Source organism: Diorhabda sublineata, chromosome 8, assembly GCF_026230105.1.
Source record: "Diorhabda sublineata isolate icDioSubl1.1 chromosome 8, icDioSubl1.1, whole genome shotgun sequence".
NCBI lineage: Eukaryota > Metazoa > Arthropoda > Insecta > Coleoptera > Chrysomelidae > Diorhabda > Diorhabda sublineata.
Window position 1 is genome coordinate 13,901,107 of NC_079481.1, and position 16,155 is coordinate 13,917,261.

Sequence of the window (16,155 nt, forward strand, 5' to 3'; positions counted from 1 at the left end):
TAAAGTTTGCTACAACTTTCAAAACAAAATTAGCTAGCTTATAAAATTGAGACGAACTAAAAAAATGGTGCACTGTAAACAAATATTTCGTAATGTATTTGGTTAAAAAATTTTTACCTGCTTTAGGTTTGAAAGCGCGATACAATCTTGTTGCCAAAGATCCGTATCTGTTTTCTATTGCATCATATAAAGAACCGATCATTTGAACTACTGAATTTTCACCCCCTGCTGTACTACTCACTCGGGTTTGATCCGTAAAGAAAAACCTAAAAAAATACATGACCGAATACAACAAACTTAAGATAATAAAAAAAACTTCTGTTGGGGTACTAAAAAAATTTTTAGTAATTTGAAAATGAAATATAATAATATGCAAAGTTTCTAGAACCAAATTTATTCTGACTTCTCTTCAACAACTCAACTTTTTTTAACAATAACAAAATTCACTACGCCAGCGCTCTTTGAGACTTAACTCACATGCGTAAGTACTGAATTCCGCCAAATAGAAAATAAACTTCACTGTAATAATTTTTCTCTGGGCACTATCTGCTTACATTTCACTACTTTCGAAGCCTTCGTCTACCTCATCGCGAAAATATTAGACTTTAGCCACTTAGGTCACGGAGAAAAATTAACTTCGCAGAAATCACACACGGGAAATTTTTTCCCTGGGCACTATCTATTCACATCTCGCTCGAAAAGACACTTTCCAAGCTTTCGTTTACCTTGCCACGAAATTCACAGAAATATTCGACTTTAATAACTTAGGCCGCGGAGAAAACGACTTCGCTAAGGACCTCAGAATGACTATCCTTAAGTTCAACATAAATAGACTTCGCTCCGGTACTAAGGAGCGACTCTACTTAAGGTCGCTAAAATCAACTTGGCTCGGGGACTATGGAGCGACTCTCCTTATGGTCGCCAAAAATAGACTTCTCTAGTGAGCTGCGTAGCGACTCTCTTCAAGGTTACAATAAACCGACTTCGCACAGCGATTCCACTTACGGTTGCTAAACGAACTTTTTTAACTCACGCATGTGTAGGTACTAAATTTCGCCAAATAGAAAATTAATTTCACAGAAATCATGTAAAGAGAAATTTTTCTCTGGATACTATTTGTTCACATTTCGCTCGAAAAAACACTTTCGAAGCCTTTGTTTATCACCTCGCCGCGAAATTCACAGAAGTATTCGACTTCAGTTACTTATGGCGCGGAGAAACTGACTTTGCTCGGGTAGTAAGGAGCGACTCTCCTTAAGGTCGCCATAAATCGACTTCGCTCAGGAACCGTGGAGCGACTCCACTTGAGATCGCTAAACCGACTTTTTTTTCGCTCCGTTCGAAGATTCTTCTTTTATTGAAGATCCTTTTGCTGCGTCATCTAATTCTAGTGACGTCGACAAATACGTAAACAATTTTGTATGTGGAATCGATAAGTGGGCCAAGTTTTCCTCTGGCTGTATTGAGCACATTTAAAAATTCAATGTTTAGTATGTTATTAAGCGTAAAAGAAGTTTATGGTTACAGTGTAGGTAATATGTTCTTGTTTCGTTTTTTATGATGCTAAGTTTAATTAAAAAACATGCATCCATGAAATTGTTATCTACTCGGAAAAATGCTTCTGGAAAGCTGCAAAGACTGTGGAAAAAATTCTAAACTTTTTTTCTAAATAATTCTGACACCAAAAGGGCGAAAATAGTTTGTGTCATGTTGGGAAATAGTTTTATGTAACCTCGAATAGAGTAAAAGAATCTCCCACTAAATATACTTAGTTTAAAGTTGGTTAAAAAATGTAAAAAAAATTGGTAATTATACTTTAGTCATGGAAAGTTTACCTTATTGGTTGAGCGGCATGTCTGTCATTTGCAGCTCCGGGCGGATGACAGAATAATATTTGCAAAACGAGTCTTAAATTATTAATTTTTCTAGTTAACTGTACATTAAAATTATATGCCCAATCCCAGTCGTATCTGTTGCTAGCAAACCAAATCATCGCAAGCAAAAAGTAACTTAGTAATATAAAACTGACGCTTACACATAAACCTGAAACAAAATTAATAACACAAAAATTAAATCGAGCATTTTTCCTGTCGTGCTCCACTTTCACAGATAAACCAAAGCTTTAGAATATTCTTGTTGGTTTTTCCAAAATTGTTCTAGAAGATTAAGAATTTTCCAGAAAACCTGTTAACTGAGTAATCATAATGGCAAAATTATAAGAAAAAGAAGAATAGCCTCCAAGTGAGTATCAGTACAATTAGACCAAGAGGGATTGGACTGGTGATTATCCGCCATTTTCTAATTCCTGACTTTTGGAGTACTGAAAGAATATATGATTCGTGGAAAACTTCTTGGGTTCTCATTGACATTTTCCTGGAATAATGAGATTTTCTTGGCGATTTTCTGATTCCATTTTTATAGAACTATAGTTTATCATCGATTTTATTATCAAAATTTTTGGGAAGAATGGTTGCAATGGTTCTAAGGTCAAAGGGCTGAAATATTTATGAAAATACACAGAAAATCATGCATTTCCAGATTTCTGTAAAGTTAACCAATCACACTTATTTGTTTCAAGATGATCAGAAAAAATGTTGGCAAGAAATTGTCCCCGAGTTTCGGAATAGTCCAGAATTATCTCACTCCTGCCTTTTGTTTAGGAAACACCTAACTAAGGAGACGATAGAATCAAATTCTTAATTTTTCGATATTGTGTTTGAAAGAGCAATCCGAGTGGGTGTCATCCAAAACGAATGTTCAAGCATCTTAAATTATCAAAAAGTAGTACCGGGTGTCCCAATAAGAATGGCTCTCGGCCATATCTCGGGAACCGTTTATAGTACAGCTTCAGGAAAAAAAAAATCTTTAACAAAAGTGACCTCGAGAAAAACCTGGAAATTATAATGCAGTTTCCCGGTGACAGCATAAGTAATATTGACATAATAATTGGAACTATTATTAAGGAACAAGGAAAGACAATTTGAGGAGTCAAAAAATGTTAAAATCCGTTCAGTCAACCCGGAGTAATTTATGTTTAAAGGAAAAAGCTTAAAATTTACACATTTCTTTGGATATCTCGTAATACGAAAAAGATATAGACATGCAGTTTTCGCTATTCTGTTGCTCATTTGGTCTACTTTTATACTCCTTAATTAAAACTGCATATTTCCATTTAACATTTTTCAAGGATAGCTAGATTTAAAAAATAAATAAATAGCGCCCTCTACCGTATACGTTACTCATTAGGTTGCTCTCACATTGGTAGAAAGGAGCTCTCTTCAAAAAGAGTAAGTTTGCATAGATAGGTAAAGTAGAACTGGACGTTTTTTCATAATAAAGTTCCTGCTTCCCCCCACCTCTTATTTGAAGAGATAGACTAAAACATGTAAAATCAAATAAAAGCTGAATTTCTTGAAGAATACGATAATCATAGTTTAAATGCATCTTAATTAGGAAAAATTTGTAAATTATTCATTTTATAATTTTTAGTATTTAATTACGCCCTCTGGCGGTGGACCTACAACTCTGAAAATAATTTCCAGGTTTTTCTCGAGGTCACCTATTGTTATACATTTTTTTCCCCGAAGCTGAAACGGTTCCCGAGATATGGCCGATAGCCATTCTTATTGGGACACTCGGTACAAACGATAAACAATCACTATTATTTAAAAAAATATATAAGTTTCAGACCAGGTTTTTTCCAAATAACTCTAGGTTACGACTATACTGATTTGTTTACGATAGCAATAATTTTTGATTGTGATTACTATTTCGGAATTAAAGATAAATCCTTGTATATTGAATGAGTTTTGAGCTATTTTTAGTGAAAAAACTTACCAATTAACCATGATTGAAACGAAAGACCAAATATGGTGGCTAGTATCATGGATATATGCATAAGAACTAGAAATAATAAAGTTGAAAACTGGAAGACGGGATCAACCCATTCGCGGGCGAAATTTTTCATTTCATCTGCAACCAAAAATATTTTTTTAAAGAAATTTATTTTTGTAATATATTGATGAATATTCAATATTTACAATAATTACATAAAAATTCAAAATAGAGTGAAAAGAGGTCAACATTTATTGTTCTAGTTAAGCTAGTGGTTAGTGAGGCAAAAGTTGAAGAAAATTATATTATATAATAAAACATAAAATAATGTATGTTCTCCAAGAAAAAATATGAAAATTTTTGAAAAAAAAACTTTGTTAGTTGAATACTCTTTTTATATTAAGACATTAATTTCAGTTATAATTTCTCTATGGTTAGAAAATATATCACCCCCAATCCATTTTTTTACAAATTGGAGAGCACAAAATAATCCTAAGGTGCTAAATCCGGTATATAGAGTACATGAAGTAGAAATTCAAACATTTTTTGAATATTGTCATAACGAATCTTCTATTAGTGTCACCGAAGAAAAAAACTACAAAATCATTCTTCTTATCATAATGTCTCTTTTGCTGAAGAAATCAACGTGCCAGTAGTATCGAATAATTCAACATTAATAATGGTTCTGCTCTTTACATCGCATTTCTACCTCAAAAATTGAAGCCACTTCTGGAAAAGATATCAAAGTACAACATCATTCTTCTTGCAATTGTTGTACATCATTCTTCTTTTTATAGTGCCCCTTCTATTGAAGAAATCAAAGTACAACATCATTCCTCTTCTAATGGTACCACTTCCAGAGAAAAATTTAATTACAACATCATTGGTCTTCTTATATTGTAACTTCTATTGAATAAATTAAAGTAAAACATGATTATTATTTTCATAGTACCATTTCTAGTGAAACAATGAAGTAGAACATCATTTATCTTTTTATATTAACACTTCTGGTGAAGATATCAAAGTACAATATCATTCTTCATCTAATAGTGCCATTACCAAATAATAATTTAATTACATCATTCTTCTTCTTATATTGTAAGTGATACTGAGGAAATCAACTTTTTGACATTTTTTTTATCTTTTTAATTCTTTTTGGATATCTACTGCTCACTATCTCATTGTCAATTTACAATCTGAGAAGTTGGTATTTTTTATTTGTAAGAACGAAACTAAATTATCATTAGTTGATATTTGATCAGGTAATCAATATACAATATGTCGCGTTTTTTAACGTTTTCATCATTTAATGAAAAAAATTTCGACTTACCTCTAAGTTTGTTCAAAAGAAACGATTTGCCGCTTCCCCATTTGGCATATAAACCGACCATAATTGGCATCGACAGAGAAGGTTCACTGAGAATATCCGCTAAAGCGCTACTGTACAAATCATAACCTAACATATTTTCGTTGTCTTCGTTCGTGTTCAATCTTCCTGGAAACATTCAAATGTAAAAATTGAACAAACCGGTACCGCAATCGTTTTAAGACTTACTCGCGCCAAATATTTGTCCCAAAATAGTCTTCTGATGATTCATATCGATATTATAAGGAGTCTCCCCAGCTCTGTTCGGCCTATACAATAACTGACTATTTTTAGGATTCCTCAGTAAAATTTCTACTATAGCTTTCGATCTAGCTCTCATAGCTATATGTAAAGCTGTATCTCCTTTTTTATCGGTGGCTGAAACTTTCGCTTTTTTGTCTATTAATAATTGAACTATTTCCGCGTTTCTGGAACGTACTGCTTTCAATAGAGGCGTATCCCCATCTTTTGTTGCCAGTTCTAAATCCGGATTACAGGTTAAGAGAAGTTTCGCTATATTAACGTTTCCTTTTTCTACTGCTACGTAAATCGCGGTTTTGCGATCTTTTCCAAGAATATCCACATCTGCATATTTTTTCAATAGAACCTCCACAACTCCTCTATGACCGCCTTTTACTGCGTGTATTAAATTTGTATCGCTCGATCGATCCTAAAACAACCAAAATAAAGAAACTATCAAAAATCTGGAAAAGAGATTTTATAAACGATTTAAAAAAGTACATAGATAGGCAATTAGGGATTACATTGCACTACCCCTTCTATAGAAAACTAGCAGTTCCAGAGTACTAATGGAATCCAGTATATGTACTGACATAGGCTCAACAGGTCCTTCTACTGCACTGTAAGACAGTCCGTGAAGAAGTGTAGCTTATTTTTGGTGATTTCAAAGGTATTAAATTTTCAAATAAACTTTTTGAAGACGCCACAATATTTTTCAGCTTCCTCATACTTTCCAAACTCTATATTCCAGTATCTATAATGGCTTCAAGAAAGTTAGATCCCTTAAAAGTGTCTTATCTTGTTCAAAGCATCTGTTGTGTTGCTTCACTTTGCAAGGAATTTCTGAACTAGTTGATCTAGAGTTACATCTAATTCTTCTCTCCCAGAGAGAATCTGTACTTGTCAGTTTCTTCTATACCTAGTCTGAACGAATGCCTACTGAAGCGACAGTGTCTTTGTAAGGTCACATGAGAGTAGGTGCAGCTTGTTTTGACAATTATTTTATGAAATTAGAGATACCACAGTTTCAAGTAAACTTTTTGGTGTATTCCAATCCTGGAAAGAGACGCCACAATATTTTTTCGGCTTCCTCATACTTTCCCAACTCTATATTTCAATATCTATAATGGTTTCAAGAAAGTTGTGTCTGATCTTGTTCAAAGCATTTGTTGCGTTGCTTCACCATTGCAAGGCATTACAGAGCTAGTTGAACTAGAGTTACATCCTCCTGGTTTTCCCCAAAGAATCTGCACTCGTCTTGGTTTGAGTGCTACACCTATGAAGAGGTGTAGTTGGTTTTCGTTGAATTCCATATACGTTTTGGATTTAAAGAAGGAACTTTTTGGAGTGAGACCACCCTGTTTTTAAGTTTACTCATTCTTCGAACACTCTATATTTAATATCTGTGTTGACTTTCAATAGTGTGACATTCCAGAACTAGTTGAACTAGAGTTTCATCTTCTTCATCTTTCCTAAAGAATTACACTCGTCAGTTTTGCAAAGACATAGTCTTATCCGGTACTTCCCGAAGCGACAATTTTCTGTAAACTCACCTAAAGTAAGGAGGTGTAGCTTGTTTTTGTTGTATGCTCAATATTTTTGGGATTTCAAAAAGAACTTTTTGTAGTGTTCCAATCCTGGAAGGCGACGTCATAATGTTTTTTGGCTTCTTCTACCTTCCAAAACACACCTATTCTAGTACATGTGATGACTCCAAGAGCATTGTTGTGTTGCTTTCCAATTTCGAGTCATTCTAGACCTAGGGGAACTCTTCCGCTCCCCAACAGAAACTGCATAGTTAGTTTCTACTAGATCTAATCTTATAATATTCTTTCCTATGCAACAGTGCAGACAACCAATGAGGAAGTGTAGCTTATTATTCCGAGCTCCAAATACTTTTCGCATTGACTGAAGAGACTGTTTGAAGTCATACAATCCTGAAAATCTTTATTACGTTTCCTCCTCTTCTCAACACTCTTTGTTTAATATCTGCGTTGGCTTCAAGAATGTTAGATACAATCTGTATCCTGTCCAAGCCTTCCTTGTTTTGGCTGAGATCCAAAGAACTTTTGGATCTAGTGGTATCACATTTTCCAAGAATCTTTTTGTAGTGAAACAACTCTAGAAGGCGATACCTCCTCCTTCCGAAATAATTTGTTCCAGCATCTGTAGTGGTTTCTAGATGGTTAGGTTAGGTTCATTCATCCCTAGTGTTCTTTTGCAGATTCCTCCTCTTTCAGGAACTCTTTTGTTTAGTATCTACGAGACTTTGAATGTGTTACAATCAGTTGCATATCCAAACTATAATTCTTATTCCTCCTTGCAGAATAGACACCTCCAGAGTTTTTTATCTCTCGATTTTCTCCTTTTTTTGTAGGCTTTGAGCTTGTGTATCTCTTTTCCAGAGAGTATATTGGCCTTTCTATTTTCTTTGAATCCTTATTGACAAGGACTCAAGACATTATCATCATTATCAAGACAAGGACCAAGTCAATGACATGGGATTTTGATACTTTGAAAGCTGTTTGATTATCAAATATATTTCCAGAAAAATATAACACATCAATATCTTTCTTGAACCATTACAGCATACGAATAGAAACAAAAAATTATTAAGAAACTGAAACAATTATTCTAAATACACCAGAGAAGCTTCTTAATTATGAAAAAAAATTGTAAGGCAACAAATTCTGCTTATTAATTGATGAAATAAAATGTTACTTGCCTGAATGTTGATGTAAGCACCTGCCGCCATTAAAGATGTAGCTATCTCATAAAAACCTTCCTTACAGGCTATAGTTAAAGGACTACAACCATCTTTATCCAAAGCGTTGACATTTGGTTTGTGTTCTAAGAGTAAATTGACTACATCGACGTGATTACCATACGTTGCAACAAGCAAGGCTGTCCACGAATACATTCCTGCTGTATCAACGTTGGCACCTGAATTATAATTAAAAAAAAAACAATAAATCATTTTTCGATTGCATTTGTTGTCTTACCGGCTTTCAATAACAGATCCACGATTTCCGTATACCCTTTTCGACTAGCCCACACTAATGCTGTAGTACCATATTTATCACCAACGTTTACTTTGGCATTATGTTGCAAGAGACACTCTACGATCTCCGTATAACCTCTACCAGCAGCCCATAATAATGAGGATATATGGAAATTACCATGGGCGTTGACATCTGCACCTCTTTCTACTAAAACCAAGGCGGTATCCAATCTTCCTTTGTACGTAGCCCACATAAGAGCTGACCAGCCCCCCTAGGAAATATTGTTATCGATTTTATTTCAATAATTTGATCGATTGTATTACAATTGTAGTGATACAACTGAAGCCTGCGACTCGAGTCTTCGAAATTTTCAAAAGGAAAGGTTTTTGAAAGATATGGGCATTTGTTGCTATAGAATTAAAGTATACGTTAATGTTAACACATTTGTTGCTGATTAGTTGCTAAAGAATTAGAGTAGACGTTAATGCTAATACATTTGTTGCTAATTAGTTGCTAAAGAATTAGAATAGACGTTAATGTTAACACATTTGTTGCTAATAAGTTGCTAAAGAATTAAAATAGACGTTAATGTTAATAAATTTGTCACTAATTAGTTGCTAAAGAGTTAGAGTAGACGTTAACGTTAACACAGTTGTTGCTAATTCTTCAAAAGCGAATTAATTTACTTTTTAACAGGTTTTGAAAATGCATCTGAGATCATTTGGAAGTTGTGGCTAATGGATTCTGTTATTATAATTATTTACATAGCAAAAAATAATATACACGGTGACCCAACGAAAAATACCCACCATAAATCATTGTAGAGGTAATAATACCAAAAAAGTGGTGAAATTAATCGATCTTATTTTTAAAGGGCAACAGAATATTATAATATTTGCGCAGGGGGGAATGTGTTCCTAATTTGATGCTAATTAGTTGCTAAAAAAATTTATTGCTTCATCAAATTAATCAGAATCGAATTTTTATTGCTCTTCGGATTTCAATGCTTCTGAGATCATTTGTTGCTAATGAATTTACCCACACTAAATGGAGGTGGAGGTAATAACTTCCTAAAAAAGTGTCATGTCATATAGTAATTTTTTTTCAATAAATTTGGAATTTTATTTATGTTATAAACAGTCTTAATGCTCTGCTGTTATTAAACTGAATCCGTGGCTTGGCCAACGTCTAACTAGCACCGATTAGTACATATGGCTTCCCCTTCCCAATAGAGGCCCTTGCTCTAATTGGTATTAACTCAGAGCTAACCAGAACATAATTTATTCTCACAGCTCATAGCAAAATATGCGGTATTTGTATAAATAGAAGCGACTGTTTTAAATTATTGATGAGATGAGCCTAGTAATATTTCCATAAGCTGAAGATATGAAAAAAAAATTAATCTTAAGAAAAAAATTAAATTTTGAGATAATAGTCGTGTAATAGCTCTGCAGCATTTATTGGTAAACAGCTACTGATCGAAAGAATTTCCAATCAGACCCTGGTTATCTCAGTGTGTTAATTTCATGGTAAATTTTCTGGTATACTTTCCATTGAATAGAAAGCACCACCATCGAACTTAAAGATTGTAAGGGGTCGTGTACAAGATCAGTGGTACGAAATTTCACCTGGATACTGTGAAATATGTGGAAAACAAATTGAATGTTATTAAATAAGGCCTTCGAACTAAATATTTGAATAATGATAAAGTTTAAGATCCTTGATTTATTTTTTTCTCTCATTTTTATTTATTATTCTTCTCCATAGGTTGCCATTTTGGACTATCTTTCGACATGCATACAAGAATTTTTTCATTAGCCTTTCTCTTTTTTCACCTCTTTCCGCTTTCTCTACGACTGTGATGGTTATTGAATCAGAAGATCTAATAAGGTTAATTGTGGCTTATTAGTTTTTAACGACCTTCTGGGCCAACAACGTCACACGACCCTTTCCATATCTAGTTTCCTTCATTTTTACAGTATGCCCAAACCTTCTGCATCTTTGAACTTTTATGAAATTTATAAACTTTTGGACTTTTTAAGTTGGGATTGATATTTCTTTTAATTTAATAAATTTGTAGTGATTCAGTTGAGCACTTCACTTGATATATGGAAAAGAAACGTTTCAGAATTTGTAAACTTACAATGTCCCTATGATCAATGGCGGCATTATGATCTAACAATTGGAGCACAATATCCGTATGTCCTTCTTTGGCCGCACAAAGAAGAGCAGTCCAAGAATCATTATCTTCTATATTTGGATCGGCGCCATGGGCTAACAGTTCTCGTACAATAGACAATCGACCTTTACCCGCCGCCACCATGAGAGCTGTGGTTCCATTCTAAGAAAAGAAAAGAAAAAATAAAACAGTATATTCAATTCTGGCGTTGTAAAAATATTAATAAAACGCTAATCTTCGTCATATTAAAGTGACATTTAAATATTTCTGCGAATTCTGAAATTTTCTATAAAGATATATCAAAATTGAGCTTCTTCGAAGGCATTTTCTATTCATACTTAATGACACTGAAAGTGTTACATCGAGAATGAATAACCTTGATATTCTCAATTACATGTATTGAGAAAAAATGTATAAGGTGTTTGGTAATCCTGTAGCTAAATACACGTCTATTCCAAACCCCTTCAAAAAATGAACAAGCATTCCAGGAAGTGCTTTCATCTACCTTCACATCTCTTCCGACAGGGTTTTAAGTCTCCTCTACTTCGCGCTCCTCTTCCTACTTCCATAGTTTTAGTGCAAGTGTCTGGCTATCTTCTTCTTTTCTTGAAGTTTCCTATTTTCTTAGGTTCTGGCATTCGCATCTGGTATACTTTTCGTAGCTCGTAGAAGGAGCTGACAATTGCTGAAGCTGTAGAAGATCCTTCCGATCCTCGGATTGACGGAATCTAATCTTCAATTTGTTTTCAATGTTGGTCGTGGTCCAGCTTTTTTCTAAGCCTTGGATCCTTCAAATACTTATGTAGACAGAGCACTTGTTTTTTTTTGTTTTTAGGCGCCGGTCATTTAGGACAATGTTTTCTGGAGTAATCACCGTCACCTCCCGCACGTGGATCGTCTTCTAATGATTATCGGTCCCAGCGAAACGATTTAGACCAATTTTTAATTGGTAAAAAATAGAGTTTTCAGTTAATAATTTCATAACAACGAGAAAACTTAATTTGACACATTGACACTTAATTGAGTAGTCGTTCGAGCTCTAATATAATAAAATGGATCGAAGCAGCAAGTTGAAATTGCGTGTAAATGCTTGTCAAAACTTGTTATTGGAAGCGTCAACATTTTCGCGCAATATCCCGCTATGCACGGTTCCTGTATCGGAAAGAGTAAAGGTTCATAAATGATGCCTAGTCGGTTGGAACATAAAACAGAATCGTTCGTATAAGGTACCTGCCCTGTTGAAATATGTGATCTCTATTGCGCAGAATCGTCACCGTACCAAGAACGATATTTTGATGGATTGGAACTAACCTAAAGATTTACGTATGAGCGACAAAAGAAGATGATGCAATATGGAAGTTTTATTGAGTCACTTCGTATAAAAAAAACATGAGAATAAACGAAAATTAAGTGTACTGAAACTGGAAAAAAATTTACCTCATCTTTATCATCAACTTGAACTTGTCTGCTTTCAAGGAACGATTGCAGTCCTCGTAAATTGTCATCGTTTATATAACCAGTCAGCGATCGAAAACAGAGTGATACCATGGACTCAGTACGATGCAGCGTCTACAAATAAATAATTTTTATAAAGAAAATTTCGAGGGAAAAAAACTAGTCGTTACGTTATCATACGACGGCGATTAAATGTTAATCCGTCAGCTAAAACACAACGAAAGCGGCTGATAAGAGAGTCTTTGTTAAATAATTAAATAAATTTGTTTTTGTGAGTGCAATAGGTGATACGTCAAAGGACATTTTTAATGCAGGTATCAATTTTAAAGCGATTCGTTTAGATTAAAGGGATTATTGCTAAAATTTTACAATCCATTACTTTGACTGTGGTTATATGACATAGATAAAATGCCTAGATTTTTTTTTAATTAAGAATGAGAACAAATCGTTTGTTAGTAAAAATGAAACAGTGATAAATCATCTAGCAACAACAAGGTAATATTTTTTTTACTTACTTCGAAATTAATCAGAAGTTTAATAGTATATTATTTAACGAACGGTAATGTAGGTCATAACTAACGTAGATGAAGTTTATAATTAATGCGTGAGTTCTGACCATTAAAGCAAGTTGAATATTATAAATTATTGACGACTATAAATAAATTTATAAATTTCTTTCAAAAATTATTAATAAAAACCAATTTTGAAACAGAAGAGACCTAAAATCAAGAATATTTAGAAGCATTAATAAATCTATATATATAAAAATGAATTGCTGTTCATTAGTCTCGCTAAAACTCTAGAACGGCTGGACCGATTTGGCTAATTTTGGTGTTGAATTATTTGTGTAAGTCCAGAGAAGGTTTGAAAGGTGAATAAATATGAAAATGCTTGGATTCAAATAAAAACAACAATTGTTTTTTTCCTTGATGTTTTGTCAGAAATTAAATTGCTGAACGTAACCATAATATTTGACATGTGAGAACCAACTATATCTGCATTGATAAATCTTAAGGTTTGCCGCAAATTATATTTCTGAACGCAACCATTATATTTGATATTTGACAACCAACTTTTTTTACTTTGGTTATGCTTTGTGATAGTGAAATTTCAAGTTATGTGCTTTTTTTGGTGATATTTTATGATAGTAACACTTTACTACTAAGTGTGCGAGAACTTATCTCACTTGGATTAATCACAATTAACCGAGAAGACGACTTGTCGCAGTTAATCAAATATGCAACGAGCTACCCTTCACGTACTAAGCGCACTGATGACTAGAGAAATAAATCAAGAAAATAGTCGTATTGCTAGTTTTGAAGATTGTTTTGATCCCTCGTATACTGATGATTCCAACGAATTTACCATTCGATAACATTTCTCCCAACGATGTTCAGTAAGTTAGATACAATTTTTATTATAAAAATCGTCAAGCTCCTCAATATAGTCATTAATCTTTGAACACAGAGCCATTGTTTTAAGTCTGGGACTAACTTTTGCGGATAGGGTGCACGAGGTAGCAATTCAAACACTTCTCAGCCAAATGCGGCCGATTTTGTTCAATTTCTTCGATCAAACGTTGCAATAAGTTTGCATAATACTCCCCGTTGATAGTTTTCCCGTTTCTAAGATAGTCAATGAAAATTATCCCACCACGCGAATCCCAAAAAAATCGAAGCCTTGCCTGCTGATGGTCTTTGCTTTCTTTTGAGCCGGTTCTCCCTTTACAGTCTATTGTTTAAATTGTTCTTTTGTGTCTGGTGTGAAGTGATGGACCCACATTTTATCCATAGTTATGAAACGGCGCACAGCTTTTCATGTCAAAATTTTCAGTCAATATGCGATGAATCGCACTTTTTGAAATGCCTACTATGTGTGCTAACTCGCGCACATCCAGTCGACGATCATCCAGTACTGCGAAGCTAAACGTATGACCTAATACCTGCTACCCAATATTTTACTGTTGATACATAAGGAGCAGAATCTACTTTAGCTTTTATAGTGGTTGGGCTAAGGCCATTCAAATAAAAGTATTGACACATAACGATGATCAATTTTTTTTAATATTTACAATGGGATTAAGGCGACACCCCTGCAATCGCAAGTAGCTGACAAAAAATCTGAACACTAAATTGTATTTTTATTATAGTATTAGCTTCAAATTAATATGTTATGATCAGTAACCACTTTTTTAAAGATTTTTTATAATAGTGTTTATTAGGGTAACTGACCTTTATAAAAGGTTATCTACTTCGTCCACCACTATCAGTTAGTCATCAAACGTCAACCGATACATATCTCCGTTAAAAACAAACAAGAATTTTACCTGAAAAGGGACACAAGTGGCTCAAGTGGTCACCCTATTGAGACTTTCATCAAAGGCGCGGTTGCGGAAGTAAAAAATTCAAATCGCTGAGAAATTTGACCCTCAATGGTGTTCAAGTCCAACAAGAGGTCAAAGAAGAGCCAGGAGTATCTGGACAGTTTAAAAAAGACTTAAGGCAAAAGACCAAATACTGGCCCTCAATTTATCGCAGCACTTCAAGTATACGATTTGCCAAAGAACGCGTTAATTGGATTGACGAACAACGCGGCTCCGTCTTCTCATACGAAAGCAGTGTGCCTGCACGATAATAGAGGACGAGTCTACAAGAGACCTGGAGAGATATTCGCGCAGTGTTGCAAAGAAAGGTAGCTTTTGAGTGAGGTTCCTGGATGATGTAGCTTCAATGGAAATAGAAGACGAGTTGGTTTTTATTGAAACTGGCGGTGGAGCAGGAGGGTTAACGGCAAACCGATACATACAAGAAATTTAAGAGGATTAAGTCGTTCCTAACGCCTTAATGCAGGACAATACCCATCCACATACTGAAGGTTCCGAACGGCATTATATATTTAGGATGGCAAAGCCCGGACTTAAATCCTACCGAACTTAAGAGGAAAGTTCGGGGATCGAAGTCCTGCACCAGCTACGAATTTGAGCTTAAAACGGCGCTCACTGAAGATGGGATAGCACTAAACAAGATCGGGTGAAGAAATTGATGAAAAAGCGATTGGAAGCTGTTATTAGAATCACTAGAGTGAACTATAAATATTAATAGGTTAATTTCAAATAAATTATCATGTTTAAGAATTGAATCTTGTATTTTATTTACTGTTAATTATTACCCTTTTTCGTTGTTTAAGATTCCTTTTTGTTTGATATTTTTTCTTTATCAAAAAATAACTAAATAAAAACATAGACCACTAGCTACGACTAATGGCGCCGAAATTCTAAAATCAGAAAAAGAATGGAAGCTACAGATTTTTTGCTAAAGACATTTGACGTGCGAATTTGTCAATTTTTTTGCTCACGAGTTTAGATATACGATAGGGTTTGTACCTATATATTTGAAAATAAAATTTATTAATAGTGATAATCACAACTCAAAAACGATTAAATAAATTACGTTTGAATCCAAATCGTTTTTGGTTGAAGGAAATAATGTTTGAAATGTGTACCCGATTAATAAATTAGAAAGTTGGTATACGCAAAATTTGAAGATTTGCGAAGGTGACAATAAAATCAAATGACACCATAATCTTATAAAATTCAAGGTTTTTATTTTATATTGTGGGATTTGTTATATCATAAATCTCCGGTCAAATAGATATATATCATCATAAACTACATTTATAAATTTTTTATTATCTTTCAAACGACATCGGTCAAATTTTTAGTCCATTCCTTATAAGAATGTGATTGGATTTTTTTGAGGTAAAAAATGTTTTTTGGGAAAGGAGTAATCTGGTGATCCTCTTCTACGAAGATAAAAACACATCGATTCGTATAAAGTTCACAAATAGGATAGGGAAAAATTGGGCGAAACACCTAATTTGCATCTTAATTATGAGAAATTGTTTCAAATAAATTTTTTTGTATATTGCGTAAACGGTGGTGTTTTTGGTGTTTTCTGTTTATATCACATTTTTTGTGTTTATATATATTACATCATTTAATAAGTCGTGCGACTTACACACTGATGGCACTGCTATATCAAATCCAGATGACATTCATGAAATACCAACTTTCGAAAGAC

At 33.9% G+C, this 16,155-nt stretch overlaps 1 protein-coding gene across 6 annotated transcripts in view; it reads right to left on the reverse strand.

Annotated features, from left to right (window-relative positions):
* LOC130448445 (kinase D-interacting substrate of 220 kDa B) overlaps positions 1-16,155 on the reverse strand; it is an 89,164-nt gene that overhangs the window by 27,166 nt on the left and 45,843 nt on the right. For all 6 annotated transcript variants that reach the window (XM_056785829.1, XM_056785830.1, XM_056785833.1 and 3 more), the window contains 9 exons: positions 12,059-12,190; positions 10,586-10,783; positions 8,443-8,713; positions 8,166-8,383; positions 5,390-5,870; positions 5,165-5,329; positions 3,838-3,972; positions 1,836-2,043; positions 118-266 (listed from right to left, as the gene is read on the reverse strand). In XM_056785829.1, the coding sequence (XP_056641807.1) occupies positions 118-266; positions 1,836-2,043; positions 3,838-3,972; positions 5,165-5,329; positions 5,390-5,870; positions 8,166-8,383; positions 8,443-8,713; positions 10,586-10,783; positions 12,059-12,190 (1,957 nt within the window). The remainder of the gene's footprint in view (positions 1-117; positions 267-1,835; positions 2,044-3,837; positions 3,973-5,164; positions 5,330-5,389; positions 5,871-8,165; positions 8,384-8,442; positions 8,714-10,585; positions 10,784-12,058; positions 12,191-16,155) is intronic.